This window comes from Micropterus dolomieu, linkage group LG21 (assembly GCF_021292245.1).
Source record: "Micropterus dolomieu isolate WLL.071019.BEF.003 ecotype Adirondacks linkage group LG21, ASM2129224v1, whole genome shotgun sequence".
NCBI classification, from domain to species: domain Eukaryota; kingdom Metazoa; phylum Chordata; class Actinopteri; order Centrarchiformes; family Centrarchidae; genus Micropterus; species Micropterus dolomieu.
Genome location: NC_060170.1, coordinates 29,685,893 through 29,705,927, shown reverse-complemented (window position 1 = coordinate 29,705,927; position 20,035 = coordinate 29,685,893). Strand labels below are relative to the sequence as shown.

General features: G+C 42.3%; 1 protein-coding gene across 3 annotated transcripts in view; it reads right to left on the bottom strand.

The window, feature by feature from the left end:
* Positions 1-7,876: 7,876 nt before the first annotated feature.
* Positions 7,877-20,035, bottom strand: part of gapvd1 (GTPase activating protein and VPS9 domains 1) — a 30,227-nt gene continuing 18,068 nt past the window's right edge. For all 3 annotated transcript variants that reach the window (XM_046034693.1, XM_046034694.1, XM_046034695.1), the window contains 15 exons: positions 19,549-19,683; positions 18,724-18,843; positions 18,357-18,434; positions 17,218-17,564; positions 16,971-17,058; positions 14,723-14,794; positions 14,485-14,613; positions 14,270-14,396; positions 14,013-14,125; positions 12,943-13,102; positions 12,596-12,783; positions 11,851-12,064; positions 11,510-11,582; positions 11,198-11,395; positions 7,877-10,912 (listed from right to left, as the gene is read on the bottom strand). In XM_046034693.1, coding sequence (XP_045890649.1) covers positions 10,772-10,912; positions 11,198-11,395; positions 11,510-11,582; positions 11,851-12,064; positions 12,596-12,783; positions 12,943-13,102; positions 14,013-14,125; positions 14,270-14,396; positions 14,485-14,613; positions 14,723-14,794; positions 16,971-17,058; positions 17,218-17,564; positions 18,357-18,434; positions 18,724-18,843; positions 19,549-19,683 — 2,183 coding nt within the window. In that variant the 3' untranslated portion in view covers positions 7,877-10,771. The remainder of the gene's footprint in view (positions 10,913-11,197; positions 11,396-11,509; positions 11,583-11,850; positions 12,065-12,595; positions 12,784-12,942; positions 13,103-14,012; positions 14,126-14,269; positions 14,397-14,484; positions 14,614-14,722; positions 14,795-16,970; positions 17,059-17,217; positions 17,565-18,356; positions 18,435-18,723; positions 18,844-19,548; positions 19,684-20,035) is intronic.

Below are 20,035 nucleotides of genomic sequence, written 5' to 3'. Positions count from 1 at the left end.
TTTCATCTTTTTGTACTGACGAATAAAATATGACAATGGTATTCCTAGAGGGAGCATTATTATTTCACACATGAATGCATTCTTCAAATAGAAATAACAGTGTTGGCCGCCATTACGCACAGTCGCAACCAGCAATGCGCCCTCTGTCCGTAATGTTCTTTAATTATTATAATGTCATCATCCATATCTGGCACTGTTGCATGAAAAAGGAAAAGCAGAGCACACCGGGTATTAAATGCAAATCACTAACCTCCCCACAGCTGAATGAAATCACACTACAAAGACAGCATTATTAGTGATGTTATCGTCACTATTGCAAATCATATTTGAGATTTCTTATATGAGACTTATATGGTCACAGAATTGGGTTTGATGCCCGGCCTTTTAGCGTCATAGTAGTCATTTGTGCTTTAAATAGTTTAAGACGACTATTCTTTTCTGAGTTATCCCAGTCACCTCAAATCTTAAGAGAGGTGTTGGCAAGGAGAGCAAGTATGAAATGAGAATTAGTAAGAAAGTCTGTTATTTAAGTACAAGAAAAAAACAGAAGCTAATTGTAATCTGTCATAAACCTTGAGTTAAACACTTGAATACAAGTTGTTCATTAGAGACGTTTGAGCCACTGGGCCACTGATGACTAGCAGTGTAAATGGAGTCGGCTTTAAAAGGCAACCCAACAGCCTCCTTGATAAGGCTCTTGGCTGCACTGAGACTGTTTGTGATGTGCAATCCATGAGAGACAGAGGAAGCAGGCAGGCAGTCATTATTTTCTCCACAATTACCTGAAGTCCTTGATAACGAGCAAAAAAAATGCCATATAATTAGAAAAACACCAGCAACACCATTATTGTCAGGAGAACACAACAGTATAATGAAGCAATTATAAATGAGCAGCTTTGTGCTTGTCATTAATTTCTGCTTTTAAGGATGCAGAGATGAAGCATGGTTAAACGTCAGAGTGAGCTGAGAGGACGTTTAGGTGGGTTAGGCTACGAGGAGAGCACTCTTGGGTGTGGGGATGTGTGTGTGTGTGTGTGAGAGAGAGGGGCTGCGGCACAGACAGAACTGCTGGTGAGTCCACCAAGTCTCGGCGTGGACAAAATGTCCACTGGGGGACACTTTAAACACATTATAATAACCTTCTATCATGCAAGTGCAACTAAAGCTTTCAGTCTGAAATGTGTGTTTACAAATATGCAGAGATGAGGACGTGCAGGTTCCACTGTGGCCACAGTCGGCAGAACATCAGCACACTGTATTCACGGTATATATTTTGTATCAAGCTGAAGATGCTCAGTTACCAAATGAAATGTAATGAGGAAAAGTACATGCTGGGCGAGGAGCTTGCCTTTTTCACACATCATCTCGGAGATTGAGCTCTCCTTCCCTTCCTCTCACTCGTATCTGGTCTCAATTGAGAGATACTACATTTGAAATTCATGCATATTTTCCTTTGAAATGTATAGTGTGTTCCTCATGCAGCCGCGCAATTAGGTAACGTGTTGCATTTCATTAAAAAAATTTCCTCCTAACCACTGAGTGGATTAGAGACATGTCTTTTTATTAATGAGCCTTTTTCCCCTCTTTGATTTCTCCACATATTGAAATGAGTGGAGACAAGCTGAAATCCCAGTTTCCTCCTGATATGTCAGGGCTACAGGGAGCTCAGTGGTTTGCTGCCTCAAAGACATCAAACGGAAAAAAGGTGAGCAAGTATGAAAGACAGTGAGTGAGTGAAGTCACTCCACTTGGTGTACACTGAGAGTACGACTCCAAAGCATTGTCCTCCTCAGTTAGAAATGCCATCTTATTAACACATCCTACAGCACACTTCATCATATTGTCTTGAGAAGGCAATTGTATGGAAGGGGCAATTAGGACAGAGAAGCTGTGAGGTTGCCATTATTTTAGAATTTAATGACCACGCAATACGGAGCTAGATGTAGAAATGAGGGATACAATGCTACAATTATGCATAATCTGGCAGATCTTACCGCACCCCCCACACTCCTCTTCCTTTCGCTTTGAATAAATTTACATGGAAATGCATCACTGCCTAATTTATTCAGAAAAATTAGAATATACATTACAAATATTTCCATAGACGACATCAGCAACATGCGGTTAGGAATTTAATGACTTATTTCTTTGTATTCATGCTTTTGGATTAGGTTGGGAGGGCACCTCCCCCTAGCTGGGCCTTTGAGACAACAGATAAATAATTAAACACAGGTGTATATATTGATATTTATATTCACCTTTAATTTTTTTCCTCCAGTTGCAGTGCCATTCATTCCATAGAAAAAAGAAAGCTTTCCAGCCCATAACTCCAGAGAGAATACACACTGAGGGTATGTGTGCTCTGTATGTGTATATATGCTGTGAAACCAAGTGTGTGTGCCACTTGTAGTGGCAAGATGCATGACTCTGGACACAACCCAAAAGCAGGTATTATTGACATGGATGCTCCACCATTAATAAGCCGCTGTATCCTTTGTGTTCGGGGTCGCCATTGCTGCAGTTAACTATAACTTGTCAAGGCTGCTCCAGCCGCACAATGCGCACCTCATGCATCTCCTGTCAGCAGGCATAATTCCTGGATGCTGGCACGCCACTGATTTCTGCATAAGTGATGCGAGCCTTCTAGTAGAGTTAGGAGCACGAGTCTTTTGCCATTGAGAGATGTTCATCATTCTTGATCTGGCTCTGTCAAGACCTGGTGTTTTAGTGCCTCTCACGATTAGGCAGAATTGACAGGCCAAGAAGGCGGTGAATAGCAAAAATGTGTGGAGCTAAGGGGGTGCGGTGTAGCCTGTAGGGTGAAGTGGAGTGTGGCCGCCATTTAATCTGCAATTTATCAGTTTAGGCTGCACCATGTAACATCAGGGAGATTACATTCTGGAGAGAAGGAGCTCTATCTCTCCTTCATTCCCTCCTCCTCCTCCCCTATCTCCTCTCAAATGCCTCCTAATGTCATCTGACGGCAGAACGCGGAGGACAAAGAGGGAGGACTGTCTTTATTGTCATGATTATTGTTTCTGAAACCCTTAATTAATATATAGCATTGTGGACTCCTCTGTGAGTAAGCAATGAAGTGCCAGTGACAGTGAGACGGAGCTTAAGAGGTTTGCTGCAGCGAGACAGGCTGCATCTTTTATAGAGGCTGTTTGTCAAGAAAAAGTTGGAGCCAGATTTAACATACACACAAACTGTGTGTGTATTCAAACACATGCACGCTTCCATTGATGACTGCACATGACCTCTGACAACACTGATCACGTTGGGCCAATAAATGCTTAATTGCCATTTTTCCATTGGGCTGCTTTATTGATGTCATTTCAAAAGTGATTAATATGAACTGTTAAGTAGCTGTTGCATTTAGCACTAAACAAAATGGAACTGGCATGTTGAGTTATATTGATTTCTTTGATTATGTACATACATAAAACTTATTTAAAAATTTTGTTGCTGAAGTACAATGAAATTACACTATATTGTATGTTTTGCAATTGCTCAGTGAGCAGGAAAAAAAATCTTAGTATGGTGTTCTGGACTGGAGTGCATTAATGCCCTCTTTTAGGAAATCAACATTTTTGTATTTTGTCATAAGCAGCAGGAGGACAAATATATTTACACAAATATAATCAAAGTCTAAGTAATCCAAAATATTTTCTCAACCTTTGTGCTCCTTGCACTCTTTCCGTGGTGTTTAAAAAGGCCATTAACAGGGTCACTAATCCATTAATATACACTGGTAGAGTACACCAACAGCATGTACACCAGTACTCCAGTTTTTATCTCTCGCTCAGGGAGGGCAGAAACAGAAATATGAAGATGCTGGCTTACAGGAAGGAAACCCATGGCAGCCTGATATTAAAATGGTTCAGGAGTCAAGTAGAACAAGTCAAGTAGCTGGAGGGCAAACAATAGAGAGAGAAAGAGGAGGGAAAGAACAGGTCATTCTTAAAAGCTAATGGACTGTCAATGGTCATATTGTACTATATCAAATATTGTAAAATATGTTTGCTTCACGTGAAGACTGTGCTATTAGTCATTGACTGCTATCATTTAACTGAGACTATTGACCAATAATAATAAAAACAGAATTAAATTTACAAATTTCAGTTTATGTTAATTTTACAACCTCACAACAGTAAGTTTCAAATCCTAATATTGCTTTTCTTTTCAAAAAGCTGGTTTAAGTTTTTACATTTATAAATCATTATTGATACGCCTCCACACATTCTATTTTACATCTATTTCCTATATCTAATCTTTGCAGTGTGGAGTCTACCTAACAGCTGCTGAGATCCAAACTTGCCACTGCTGCAGCTTACAGTGCTGTCCACCAGATGGACTGTAGCCTGAACACCGGGCCATGCAGGGCTCGTACAAAACACACTTCTCTACCTGGACATGCAGAAAAAGCACACTGACTCTCGATCAGGGAATGTATTTGTACATTTAAAATCCAGTGCTGTACAGAGTGCACACACATATTGGTGCAATTTATTGCTTCATGATCACCAATAAAGTCGCCTTTATTACGCATGTTTGTATCCCAAGGGTTATTTCTAGACATTCCCAGGAGGAAGCACTGTATGACCCGCTACACTTCTCTGCACAGCCTCTCTCCAGCGACTGAGAGCTTGATCCATCCTGAAAGGGGGATTGAACTCTCACAAGATGAAGACATGACATCTTCAGCTTACTTGATGTCAATGATAGGACAGCTCACTTGTAGATCGGGCATGTTGCCAGCCAGCTCTCCCTGGGTCCTGAATGCTGTCTCTGAACAGAGGCCAACGACACAGATGACATCCGGGGGAAGCCCATCACCTGTTGCTTAAGGACAGAATAATCAAAGTGGGTCATATCAGGATGCTGGCCTCACAGTGTGTGCAGGGCTGATGTGTTCATCACACATGCATGCATGCATTAGTGTGTGTGTGTGTGTGTGTGTGTGTGTGTGTGTGTGTGTGTGTGTGTGTGTGTGTGTGTGTGTGTGTGTGTGTGTGTGTGTGTGTGTGTGTGTGTTCCTTGTTCCTTGTCAGGGCAGCAGTCGGAGCTGAGCCCTGAAATCCACCCCAGTGACAGAGATCATCAGCATCAGCAGCAGATCTTCAGCCTAGATCGTGTTCACAATGAGATCTGTGCCAGGCAGTGACACCACTGCACTGTCCAGTGGAACAAAAAAAAAAAAATGCTGCCTGCCAACACATATCTGAATATTGATTTAGAAATGTTCTAATCAGCAAAACATGTATAAGCAATATTAACATTTCTCTGGGCTTTAACAACAAAGGTTGTTTTAATATAAACATATAACATCTTTATTCACATGCATCCAGGTAAAATATATGTTATTGTTGCCCTTAAGGAATTTCTTTCCTTACGATCCACACTTGACACTTCCCTAACAATAGTGCTTAATTGCAACCTCAATGAAACATGCACGCTCAATCAGAGAGGGAGTTTACTGTCGAATTTATGGAAATGCATGAAAGGGGCCTGTGTTAGTTGTAGGGTACACCTGCACTTGTCAAGGTACTCAAGTACGCTGGGTAATTGGCTGTTGATTGCTGCCATTAACATGTGATGGCTAAGTGCATCTAATTCCTGTTCCATTTCCACGGTTCAATTTGATGTCACCACCCACTCTTTCTCGCATAGGTGATTAGCCGTGCATGTGAAAATAGTTCTTTTTCTAATGATATAAGCACAATATGAGGAAAGGAGCAGTAGTCTCAGAAGCACCATTGGAACTGACACCTTTGCCTAATTGATATCCTTTGTGGTGATCTATAAAGGAAAACATGGGGAATGTCGTTTATTCCTATGTCTACTATTTCAGACTAGCCTAAACCCAGTAGCTTTAATGCCACAGTAAAAGTGCAAAGGGATGAAATAGTCCACATGGATGTCCTTTGGAATGATGATATGGGTTAGCATTTACTGCATTTCCATGGTTTAATATTGACTCTATAGCAACCATAATGAACCACAGCCTATTCTGTTCTGTTACAAGACACAGCTCTCCTTTTCATAGTCTTTGTAGTTTAAACTGAAATTATTACAGAGAATGTTGCTCACTTTTACTATTTGCATCTCTTACAGTATCACTACCTCAGGGCAGAAACTTGGTATCCCTTTGAGTTTTAATCTCCTCCTCTGCCTGCATCCTTGCGGCTATTTCATTTAAGTTTTAATATGTGTATTTGACATTTTTGTTCATTTGGACCACCCCCCACCCCCACCCCTCCCTCCTCCATCGCCGTCCCCCACCACATTTAATTTAATCGACGTGCTGCTGCCTTGTGTTGTTTATTCTGTCCTTAGTGAAGATTTCCCGCCGCCACCTGCAGATTAGTCCAAGGAGATATGTAGCCTATATGGATCTGTACCATGCAGGATAATGCACTTTTTTTTCCGGAAACACTTTTCACACCGTGCCCCAAATGCCATGAGGACCATTGTTATGAGTTAAGTAATAACTCTAAAAGATGATAATAGGAATAAGAATAACATTAATAATAATGGGGGTGGGTGGTGAGGGGGTTACGGAAATCTACAATACACAGATCCAGTTCCAGACAGCGAATCCCACTGGTTTTAAATGTCAAGTATTCGTGCCCCGTGGTGTTCTTTGTCTGAGCCGCTCTCAGATCAGACCGGCAGACCGTCGTCGGGAATGGCGCGTCTGCCATCTGCAGGACACCAAGGGTGAAGCATACAGTTGTACAGTGGAGATCATGTACAGTCACCGACGAGAACAGTAGCCTACGCATGTTTGTTGTTCTTCCTGCAGCTGCACGGTGTTATGGAAACACCTGGATCCCAGCTTTAAAAATACCGAATCCTTGAAATCAAGCCAAATTATTGAGATATTCCCGGTAATGTTACAGGAGAGAATTTTATTCATCCTGTTGTGCATTATTTTATTCTCTCTACTCCACTGCTCCCCTACAACCAGGAAGTGTGAAGTCATGCACGAGCCCCGCTGGACTGATCATCTGTCATTCCACAGCCATCTGGGTGAGACCTCAGGCCTGTTCATGTCTTCAAGCAACAGATTGACATCAACATAAAAACTCAGATGAGTCCAATAATACACTCTTCTTCCTCTTCACTTGATCCATCTGCCATCACCTGTAAAACAAACTCCACTGTTCTGATACCAAAAACTCATGTTTCTGATATCTACACAACCTCACATCGTCTATAGTTCACCACTGAAGAGGGTTTTAGCCAATAATAACAACAGTATGTGGAGCAGCATAATGCAAAACAAAACTAAGCCTCCTTATATCTCAAATCAGCTAAGTGCCACATAGTCAAAAGATCCAATCTCCAAATCTGGCCTATGTAGCCACTGGCTTATGCAGCCATTGGCTTATGCAACTAATTAACTTCACACACCAAAATTTGAATTTAAATTAACAATTGCGAGATATCATCAGGGGACACAAAGAACCCCACGAAGAAGTTTATGATGAAAGAAAGATGAGTATTAGAGAAGGCAATCGGTGAAGTAAGGAAGGCTTTTAGATGAGGGGATATCTCCAATTACAATCCGCCGTACACTTGTCAGCAGTAATGAAATGTTTGCTGAGAGGTTGCTATTTGTGGCTGCTAGATTGGATGATGCTGCTCCACTGCCCCCACTAACAATTATATTCCATGCATAAATTTCCCCACCACCTCTTCTATTGTGTGAACTGTCGGCCAGATATACCTACAACTGTCCAAGCAGCCGCAGAATAACGGAACACATATTGCGTGTGTACAGTATGTTTCGACATTCTCCTCTCCTGCAGTGGAAATGCATAATGTGCCGCAAGAGCCACAGAAGAAGAATAGGAGGGGGAAAAGAAAAAAACGTCTGCTTCTTTTATTGTTTTTAAAGAATTACATAATGCATTAATCACAGTAAAGACAAACCGGCTTTTCCCGCATGTCATAATTGTGCAAGCTTACAATTAAATGTAAAATTAGATGTAAGATGTGAAACACTTTTTTTTCCCCTCCTCTGCTCATCCTTTCAACTCAATTGCACAGGGAGCAGAGCAGTAAAGCTTTGAAGAACAGACCAACTATGTAGTCTGTTTACTTGACACCACTGCCCAGTGGTTTGCATACAATCAGAGCTAAAATTGCAGCTGCTATCACAGTCATATGTATTTTTGTGTTACTAATGTGGCATTTTGGTTTTGGTCAGTACTTCACTGGGGTTGTCTGTAGCTGCTGCAACCGGCTATCTGAGGAAACATAAGCCAGGTCCAAATAATTTCATCAGATTTGTGGAGTATGTATTTCCAATTAAAGTGACATCAAATAAACTTAATTAGTATAGATGCAACCTGCAACTTGATTTTCCAGTGCATGGTTTCTCATCAAATTGATTACGCAGACTCGGCAAGGAAGTATACTGCACAGACACATACAAATCCGGTGCATGTGCTACTGTCGACGGATATAAAAATGCATTTTGACGTTGCCCATAAATGTGGATGTGCATCAGCTTGAATGAGTAACAGTCAGGTTCTTTACTTAGCTACTCAAATATTATTTTCATCACAATATGTTTATGTTAAATGACTGTAAAGGCCAGAAGTAATGACATTTCAAAATGCACTGCTCCCTGTCAATTTGTTCAGAAAAACACATCCGTTTTGTGCAAAATAAATCATCGAGTTCTGATATGCAAGTATCACGGACACAAAGAGAAGCTTTGCATCCTCTTGCAGGTTCAATTACTGGCCTGTGGCAGATACTAATCCTATTCTACTGTTTATCATGATTGAGAATGTACAGACCATCCAATGACTTCATGCAAGAGGAGGCAGAGGGTCAAGCAATCACACAATCATCTCACACACACTCACTAGATAAAAACCACACTCACGTACAACACCAACCACTTTAGCATAAACTGCAAGTCAGTAACAAGTCAATAGTGTTGATTATTTGCTCTTCTATCCTACCGTGGATTGTGCTGTCAGGTCATTTACCATGAAAAGAAATGGATTATTGAAAAGTAGAATACACGCCTGTGCACAAAAATGAAGCAGAGGATTTCAAGAGAAGAGGAGTTTTAGTCATTTCTGGATAATTAAAGACATGCTTGTAATATAACTGGAAAGATACAATGACTCTGGGATATCACAGCACGCCAAATTTGGGGGGGAATATAAGTGCACATAAACACGAGTCCCTTTCTTGAACTTATGAGGAGGTAGAGAGCTAATATCCAATAGGTTCACTAGTCGGCCCATGCGGACACTTGTGGCATCTCAGGTATAAGATTAGAAACTAAAATGTCTTTGTTCGCTAACAAAGGCTTGTGTTAATTAAGTGTTATGTGATGACAAAAGGCATCACAGCAGCTCAATATCCAACTTTTCCTACCTTTCCCTCACTGTTTTTCTGTTTAACCAGTGCAAAAATGATCCAGTACTCTGTTGTCAACCAATGCAGGACAGTTACAGTATGCAGGATGATATCAGGCTCATTGGTTTCAACTCTGAGGTAGGATCTAGAATACCAAAAGAGGATATTTGTTCAAACTCGAGTGCATTAAAGGGACTGAGCCATGACAATCAGTGATGCTCATGTTCCTTCAGCAAGGGCTGGACAAAAGTTTCTCAGTGAGATGTGGTTGGCCCATTTGAGTGTGTGTGTGTGTGTGTGTGTGTGTGTGTGTGTGTGTGTGGGAGGGGGGAGGGGGGAGGGTGGGGATAATGCCTACACTGGGTTAAAAAAAAAAAAAGTTTAAAAGGACATTAAAAAAAAAAAAAAAAAACACTACCTGTACAGAGCGCCCCACATCGAAGGCACTATTTTTCATATTTCCATAAATGCCACCATTCTGTGCATGAGTCGACCCTGTATCATAATCGCCCGGCATCCTGACTTAAGGGCTACTCATCTCTAAGGTGCCTTTCTAACAAGTTTATTTTAACACCACCACTTGCCTCAGACATCTTGAATGGGCATGATATACACTTTTTTTTTAATGAGATAAACAAAGTATTAAATAGAATTACAGAAATAAATACATTTTATTTCATATAAATATGTGGGCCCTTATTTCCAAATTCTCACTGATGCACTCATTTATTGGGAATAAGATGAAGTATTCATGAAATAAGCTGCCTTTCTGTTTGATACACTAACCTTATGAGTAGTATGTTTTTTGTGAATTCATTTCAGTGTTTAAGAGTCACTATATCCCATCAGTAACTATCACGCACTATAACTCCCCATGTTACAATGCATTTAATTAACATTATATTGTAATTTAATTGGAAGCACTTCCCTCTCACTCTAGTGGGGTGGGTGGGGAATCAGTGATAACATCAAGGAAGTCTGGTCCCTTTATATAGGATTATCTTTTAGGTTGATTTAATATCACATTAATAATTGCGTGTATATATATACAATTCCTAATACAGACCTCGAAAGTGAAACATTACCGAAGAGACAAAAAGATAAGGAAAAATCCAAATCAGGTTCAAAGTTAACATCTTGCCAATTTTTCCCCAAAGGCCGTTTTTTTTCACCATGGCTAAAACCTGGATTTGTCCACATACCTACAGTAATATATATTTTGTAATCTTCCAACGTCTCTGGCTATGTACAAGTTATACAAATAAAGAGCAGGCTGAGGGCCAGGTTTTGTAAGCTGTGCAGAGGGAGCAGTTGGTTGGGAAGTCTCCCAGTCTCCCAGCTCCTTCCCCCGCAGTCTGCCCATACAGGTGGCTGTTCTGCTTCACTTGCGATCGTCGATGGTCTTAATGAATTCCAGCGCCGCGGTGAACTGCATCCACCAATAGCACTCCTCCCCACTCAGCCGGCTGGCATAGAAATTATTGATGTACTGAACGGTGGACAGCAGGCAGGGCGGGTTTGCCTGGAGGGGAGGAGATGTGGGGATGGGCCCACATTAGCCGCTGAAAGAACCTCACGCAACGTCGTATAGATTACAATCATAAATATGTAAATATGCAAAATATATCGACACAAGTTAGCAGATAGAAGTCGTCATGGTGCCTTGCAGTTACAGTATAGTCATTTGGGGGGAAATTTCTGATGATTATTCTTAGTCTTCATTTATAAAACGTTTGTTTAAAAATACAGCTTAGTCCTGACTGTGGTATCAACAAAGTGTGGAAGACTTACGCAAGAACAGACTTACCCTTATGAGGACAAAGACAAGCACAGGGACAAAGTCATCAGCTCCAGGGACGGAGTCTTCATTGGCCAGGCTGAGGAGGTTCATGATCGTGGAACACATACGCAGTATACACTGGACTTTGTCTCGTGGCGTCTTGTATGCATTGATGGTTCTGATCTCAGACTGTGCTGAAGGCCACGGGGCCTCCTTTAGGTAAACCTGCAACCAGAAAAGTTAAAGAATTCAAACAATGTGAAGCACCTTTTGAGGCTACTTGCATCAATAAGTCTCTTCCTTCTCCATTAATGCATGGGAGTGAAAAAAATGCCATACCTCTGGGACTTGAAGAGCTTTATGATTGGCTGTCACAACTTTTGACAGCCGCTGGATATGTTCATGGAAAAGCCTGTGTGAGAAAACACAACAGTGTGACAACAGAGAGAGTACACCTTCTGCCCAATCCAACAATGCAGCTTTTCTAATAACAGGTCAATATAAATGTGAAGCAGTATATTTGGAAGCAGACATGCAGACAATTGTTGGGGTAAATCTTTCAGATATTACTTCAGACCATTGTGTTTTTTGCCCCCATAGTTCCTTGGTTTTAAATCTTCATAAAATAACTGAAATAAAATACTGCCTCAAGAAACACTGGTGTCACATCAGCAACTCACTGGTCTCTGAGAATATCTCCATCCTGGTTGGGGTAAAAGGCCAGTTTGAAGATGCGGTTCATAACGCTGCGCTCGATGGCCATCTGGGCATCCTGCAGCTGGTCCTCGCTAGCATACTGCCAAATGGCATCACGGGCCATGGCACCGTACAAGTAGCGCAGAAAATCCTCCACTGCTGCCGTCTTGTCATCCGCTGCTGTGCACCCCTGGAACGCTGGAAGGGAGCAGAGAAACAACAGATGAAACAACCAGCACAGGACATAGCTCCAGCCTCTACTGGGCAACAATATGATTATTTTTAAGTCAAGTTGAGCTTGGAAGTGATGTTGTGTATAGACTTACAGGCATTACAAATAATTAGAAATTCTAACGTGTAATATAAAAAGGACAGTAACATCTATACTACTAGGTCTGTAATTTCATAAATGCTGGCATAAATTGTCAAACTTTAAAAGGGTAGACAACAAACATCCCTTCATATCTGTGTGGTAACAGTTTGGGGATGGACTGCCTTTAAATTAAAAACAGTTTATCTTGTAAGAATCACCGCCACCCATTTTGTGTCTTGTTGTGTTTGAGGAGTGACATTGGGAAAAATATTGTAAATTATGTATAATATGCCAAAAATAGGACGTCAGGAAGATAAGGATTATCTGTACTGTGGAGAAAAGGCCAGCTGAAGAACAAACAAGTCAGACTGCCCAGCTAGGGTTAAGTTGCACTGAATGTGAAAATGTAGAGATACCTTTAATGAAGTCAAGCATCTTGGACTCCATATGTTCAAGGAGAAGCCTCACACATACAGTAGTGAAGTAGCGGTTAGCCACCTCCTTGTCTCTGAGCACCCTCTGGAGGAGCCTCTCCAGATGGGCCTGAGAGGTCTGCAGGCCCTGACGACACCTGGTTAGATAAGCTATGTATGGTGCCCGCTTTCTACAGGAAAGACAAAAAAGTATCGTATTCTATTATTGCCACTGTACCGGCAAGCTTAAAACAACATTATGCATTGAGCAAAGAAAAGATAACAAAATGAAAGACCCGTGGGGGTACCCTAAGTGAGCTTGCATCGTCTCTCCAGGCCTCCACAGTTACCTGTAATCCTCCGCAATGGCAGCCAGCAGCTTCCTGCTGGTGCGTATGTCAAAGCGGCTGACACAACGCGTTGTCTCCTGGATCTGGGCCATCTGGTTCTTATCCTGAAGGTTGATGGCCTCTGCTAGCTGGACCTTCAGGAAGCAGACAATCTCATTCTCTGAGAGAGAGGACGATAGGGAGACAGCATTACACAACACTGCTCTCCGCTAACAAAGGGGACGGCTGGTTGCTGTAATCTGGTCAACATGCTGCCTCCCCGTGACAATGTGACAGATGGGCACAAAGTTGGACTATTATGGTTTTTAACTGTTGACCATTTCAGAGGATGTCATTTAATTCTGCCTGCTTTCGCCCTGCTTCAAGATATAAAGGTGGTAGCATGCAGAATTGCTGTTATGGACATCTTAAGATGTCCATCTTTAATTTGAGCAGAAAAAGTGTATCTTTCTGATATTAATCTATGTGGTTAAGCGAGTATTTTTAATGTGTATGATGGTTAACTGGCACCATATGGGAATTCTCCTCCAACATCCCCCACTCTGTCAACCTTGCCCCAAACCTTGGAAGGCGAGTCAGAAGGTGAAGGTGGTACAGATTTGGTGTCTTGCTTAAGGATACACTCAGCAGATTGGATGCTTGCCAACATTAAGGGCTTGTACCCTGCTCCCCATGGAGAGTTGTGACAAAGATACCTTAAGTCTAGTGGTAGCGTAAAGTACAGCTCAAAATGAATACACACTCTAATTCTAAACATGTTTTTAAATTAATTCATGATCAGTTTGTATGTTATCATCAGTTATTCGTCACTAAGGGAGTCCTAAAGCAGTCCCAGCTCTAACTGTATGCATGCAGCATTAATGCTGTACTACTCGTTCTCCTTAAAAAAAAAATAAAATACATAAAAAGGAGGATAGCAAAATGACATAAAATGGTCCCTCTTTTCAGAAAAAAGAAAGCAAAATGAGCTCTAACAATGGCTAAGTTCCAGTGTAGATCAAGAGAAAGAGCAGGCTTCTGTGCACTCAAACACTAATATAGGAGAGAATGAGCATAGAAGGACTGACTACCTTCAGAGTCCATATGGTCAGGCAGTCCATTTCGTGTGGTTGCAGGAGCCATGATGGGCAGAGCCACAGAGTCTGCAGAACACAACGCCAACCTCAACTTCTTCTTTGCATCACTGAAAGACAAAAACAATATCTAATTAACAGCAGTGGTTAAGCATATCTGCTAAGAAAACTGGAAAGTGTTGAGTGATTTTTTTTTATTTTTTATTTTTTTAAATTGAGTGTTGTGGGTTTCTGCAGGATTGTGAATTTCTGACCTGAAAGAGAACTTGGAGTCATGCTGCTGCGCCGTCTGGCTGGCTGAGTCTGGGAGATCATCTGTAGAAATATTCTGCAGAGTGTCTTCTCTAGGAGAGTCATGCACGTTGTCCTCAACACAAAGATCTGTCAACATACACAAGGCACCATTACTCCATTTATCTACTGCAAGTGTGTGTGAGAGCCATGTTTACAATGAGTGTTTTTTCCTGACCTCCTGTACCATCGTAAGAAGCTCCACCCGTGGCCCCATCGCTCGGGCTGGTCCTTTTGATGTTCCTGTACTTGTCCAGGATGTCTTCAGCTGCCTGTGCTTGAGAGCTATGTCTGGGCAATGGGTCGTCTGATAAATCCACAACACAGAAGATGCATTACAGTTAAACCCACCATAATATCACGTTGATCCCTCATTCAGGCAATTAGTAGTGTAATTAAACCAAACCAGGACAGACCTTGTGGGATACGCTCCTGGGTAACGTCGTCTTTCTCCTGCTTGTCTCTTTTCCGAAATGCTGCTATCGGAGCTGTAGAGGAGAGATGATTAGTGGACTGACACCTCTTTCACTATCACTGGATGACAAGCTGCTCATGAGTCACCTGTTGACAGCCACTTTGGTAAATCTTTGGCATTTTTTATTTTTTTTCCCCATGGTTTGTATTGAGACAAATAATCTCAGTGTAGGATGTATGGTATCATATAATACCAAAAATAAAAAAGTCTAGTGTAGAATATTACTCAGAAAGAAGCAAAAGAAGATTGAAATGGTGATTTAAACCATTAGTTCATACTAGAATATCACAAAGGTCCACTGTATCTCATTTTAAAAAGTCCATTCAATATAGATTTAAATAAGTCTACTGATGCTTATCCTATTAACACGAAGGTGCAAACAGGACAAAGAAGAGAGACGCAAAGTCTGCAGTTTGATGACACAGAGGAAACATTACTCCTGAAGTCCACTGACTCCAGCTACAAAGCGTTACGGCTGCGCCACGGTTTTGATCGTCCATAGCCCGGCGTCCACTGAAACCATCTCAGAAGTGGTTCAGCAGCGGAGCGTGCACCCTGCCCCACGCTATTGACTCGTTACTAATTTGTAATTTTTGTGCATGTACTACCTTCTTCAAAGCTCTCTATGACCCCGATTCGTTCCGTCGTCTGCAGGCAACATATTCCACAAGGAGCATTTCAGAATCAGAGCATTTTGCCTGCCTGTTTTTTGCTGACATGTTTGGATTTTGTTGATTTGGTCATTGGTGTTTGATTTTTGTGCAACTACTATGATTAAGTAGCCTATGTAGTTAAATTATTTCTTTTTTGTGGAGGTTTATTGTTGTTTAACAATCAGGAGTCTCCTCAGGGTGTTTTATTTTGAAAATTGACCGGATTCTCTATGCCGTTCATTGTCTGACTTCCTGCCTGGTTCGATCTGCTCTGTGCTGCTCGATGCGGCTTCCGTCAAAAACAGACCTGCTACCTATTCTCTGCGGAGCGCCGCTTCTGGGCCGCACTGCTGCTGCACTCACAAGCATTGACTAGAATGGCAGCAATTAGCTCTGGCAACTGTGGCAGAGCCGTAACGCCACGCGGATTCAGTGGACATTAGGTGGAGTATCTACATTGATATTCTGTATTCTCCATACTGTAAAATGGTAACATACTGTAGCAAAAAAAAAAAGGGAAAAAAAACAAAGACTGGTAAAACAGATGCATGAATGAGGAGTGTTTACGTAGGAACTCAGGCAACACCATGTCACTTCACAGCTCTACAGCTCTAAGGCGACATCTACAAAGCAGCATGGGCACGCAGCCACTGGCTCCAGCAGTGAAGCTAGCTCAAAGATGACAGCATGAAAGCATTACCTGGGACATCACTCTCAGCCGTCCAATACAGCACTGTGAGGAACACAACAGACAGGGTTGGCCTTTCACACACAGGCTGCCGCTCTGCTAGACAACTGACTGTGCGTCACCATGCAGAGCAACAGGACAAACACAATGGACTCTATAGAGATTTGGACGGGGGACTGGTGGTTTAGGCTTCACAGCTCTCTGCTTTTCCATGTGCATACTGTCTTCCATTTTATGAATATCAATTTAATGTTTACTTAAGAAACATCATTATCTCAAAGAGTAATAAGCAGTCATTCTGTGTGGGCAGAGCTCATTATTTCCCAGACAGATGTATGAGAGATGCTTGTAGATTAGAACTGCAACAAGAGATGTGTCATCTATCAGTGCTGATGACAGAAAGGTCTATCTAATGACCATTAGCCGGTGGCTGACAGCACTGCTGGGAGGGCTACAGCCATACAATCTACACAGCTGAAGCTCCTCTGATGACTGATTAGCTTTGAAAAGTCTATATAAATCTGCAGCCAGTGAGATGTGAGAGAAAAAGGACTGGACACGTCTCTGGAGTAACTTCAAACAACAAGAAACATGATTTTCCAACTGAAGCGTCAGCAATGGAGTGGACAACATGGATCATCATTCTTTTCGCACATTATAAATTGGTTTTCGCTCTGCTCTTTAAAGTGTGATATTTCCTGTCAGCTGTGATTAAGAGAACTTTTTTTCCACAACAAAAAAAAAAAATAAAGGAGCGCTGCAGTCAAACAGATTACCTTTAAATGTATTAAAGTTCATTTTTCAGTTTAGAAAAGAGGGCGAGCTTAAAAGGTGTTGGGAACCCTTACCTTTGGGAATGGCTGACACAAAACGTTTCTTCCACCATGGTCTGTTGCGATCAGACTTCTCATCATCACTGTCTTTCCGGTCCTCAGCCTGTGGATGGAGATTACCAAGATACACAGAGAGATTATTATCCACAACAGCTGGAGCTCGCTACAAAAGAAACCATTTATTTATTTTCAAGCTGTTCCTCAGCAGCATTAGTAAAAAACATAAACCGGTAATAACTAAGAGCACACTGTAGCTAGTTACCTCTCCTTTCAAGGAGTCCTTGCTGGGGGACGAGGACGGTCCTATGGCGAAAGCCCCGGTAGGGTCGCGCTCTTCAACTGCTACCCGCCGGTTAAGGCCGGGGTCACTTGTGGGCCGGCGGCCTGGGCACACAATGTCAGAGCTGCGGCTACGGACTAGCCTGTCAGGGAAGGAGTGGCGCTGCTTGGTGTGCTCCAGCTCAGCCTGAGCCAGGCAGTGGGGCGTGAAGAGAGAGTGGCGCGTCTCCGGCCCCAGGGCACTGGCTTCAGGGATGGGAGGATCCGGGGGAGGGTGAGGAGGCCTGGCGTAGTGTACTTTAGGCCTCACTATTGTTCCAGTGGTGGAGCCTGAGGTAATAAGAAACGAAAATGGATGGTAAGTTGAAAAACACATAATATTTAAACATCCCTGTGAACCTTGTAAATGCAGTTTTCTCTAATCATTAAGCTACTTTCTTACTAGCTCACTGCACAAATGCTTTTTTCCTTAAGTAGATATTTGTGTTTAATTGTTTTTAAAGACTTAAATATACTCATGGAATTAGTAAACGATGTTGTGTTGCCCTGTACCCCAAATCTCACTTGTTTTAAAAAGGTAGTTGCTAAACATTTTAAAACCAGTGGTAAAAAAAACTCAAAAGTGGGGGAGAGTGCTAAAGAGAGATATTAGTGGGAGATGAGCCTTAGGTAAAGGTAGGCCACCTGTTCCAAGGGTACATTCTCTCTCCTGAAAAGCTTCCATTGGCAGCTTCGTGCCATGAGCACAGTGGGACAAGGGGACAGTGCCAAAGAGCCTGGGGTGAGGTCTCTCAACCTGTCATCCCTTCACCTTGCCACAGACACAGCCACAACCATTTCCTCTCTCCCACAATTTCCGCCTGCACTACAAACAATTCACAGGAACAAAGACCGCTAAGAATAATTTGGTATACTAAATGGGCCAAATGAAGTGACATTTCACTTGCACTTATAATATGTCTAGTAATTGGGGTAAGGTTTATGTGAGGGGGCACAGGCACTGTTTTGGTTCATTTCACAGAGCTCAAGCTGTTCTGTGAGCCCGCAACATTAGGGTAGGGATTTAATGCTACTCATTTCTGGCTCTGATTGGCTGTAGAGCATTCTGGGAGTGCCAATTACCTTCACCGGAGGAGAGGGGATCGAACATGGCCAGTAAGGAATCAGTTTGTGAGGGTGGAGATGTCGGATGGTGTGCTCCTGTAGAAACACAAGAGAACACCAGACAATTAAGAACATTTGCTAAATTAACCGCTGATTCACAAATGCACATTACTCACACGGCTTCCAAATGTGATTTCCCAGTAAGGCTAACAAAGAATATTTAACTCTACGCTATAACTTTATTCAACAGAAGTAAGACAGTGATTTAGCTTGGTGGCAGCTGTGAAAGTGACAGGGACTGATAGCTGTGGCTGATGCTGTTTAGACCAGATAGACACTAGACTGATGGCTTAGCTAGCCTAGCAGGGATGTGACACTCTCCTACCATGGCCTGACTCCTCCCCATCTGGACTGGTCACGGAGTCCTTCCCTCCGAAATCTGAGCTGCACTCTGACCGCAGGTCCTCGATCTTGTTGGGGATGTCTTCTGAGGTTGCACTGATACCTGTCGCAGGAAAAAAAGACAACACCACAGTGTTGACATTCAGGACAAAAGCAAATCAATCCAGTAACAAACGCTGACTTGGCAGCAGTCAAAAAACAGAACCTGCATGTTGAATGTCTCTCAAACAAGAGAGGATATTTTTCTCTTCGGACTATACTGCATGGTCTCTCTCAGATGGGAACCCACTGGGATCTCTAAATTGGAAGCGTAAGCTCCCATGGGTTTGGGGAAAGACACAGATAAGAGCGATCATCAGATGCAGACTATCCATCGGCCAGATCTCGTGGGACGTTTTCCTGTGAGCTGAGCCAGGAACATCGCAGCCGGCTTCTTAATCTAGGATACTACTTCATGCATGTCAACATAGCGTGTCCACCTCAGCCCATGGAAAAGGCAAACAGCAATAACCTGCGTCATACAGGGAAACTCACAATGACCCCACTAGACTGGTTAACAGTCTTTACTTCCCAGCAACGTGACATCTCTACACAGAATCGAGGAGGTTGAGAAACAGGTTTTTGTGAAGCAGTTTTTGTGAGTTCATTTAACCACAATTTAACAATGCAGGTCCAACAAAACTTTTTTTCTGCCTATAGAAGACAAAAAGAGACTACAGGATCAAAATAAAGAAATAGAACAGATTTTTCTGAGAGAAAGTAGATGATAGGGAGAGGAGGTGGGGGAAGAAGTTAATTAGTTTTATACCTGAGACAACACTGAGACCTGGTGTGCTGGGTCTTGAGCTGACCTCTCTGACCTCGGTGTCATCTGAAGTACTGCCAACCCCTGAGCAGCTCTCCAGCTCCTGCAGACGCTCCTCCTGTTTCAGGTCCGGAGCTTCTGCAAATATACATAAAAATCTTCTCTTTAGAAAAAAAACAAAAAAGAATGGATCCTTTTCTCACTTGAAGTATGTACAAAGTACCATTTCAAAGAAACTCGTAATCCACAGTACTCGTGGTAGTTTACTAGCGATGATGGTCATTCTCTCTCTCTCCACCCCCCTCTGTTACAATTATTGGGAAACCAAGTGTGCACATATGCATGAAATCAAACAAAGCATACATTATCATGTCTTATAACTGCCAAACCAAACCATAAAGTTAGTACGGCCAATTCTTTGGCTACCCAATGGAGCTGTTGGGTCGAACCCAGAGGCTCCATACTAACAGCAGTACTCATTTGCATGCTC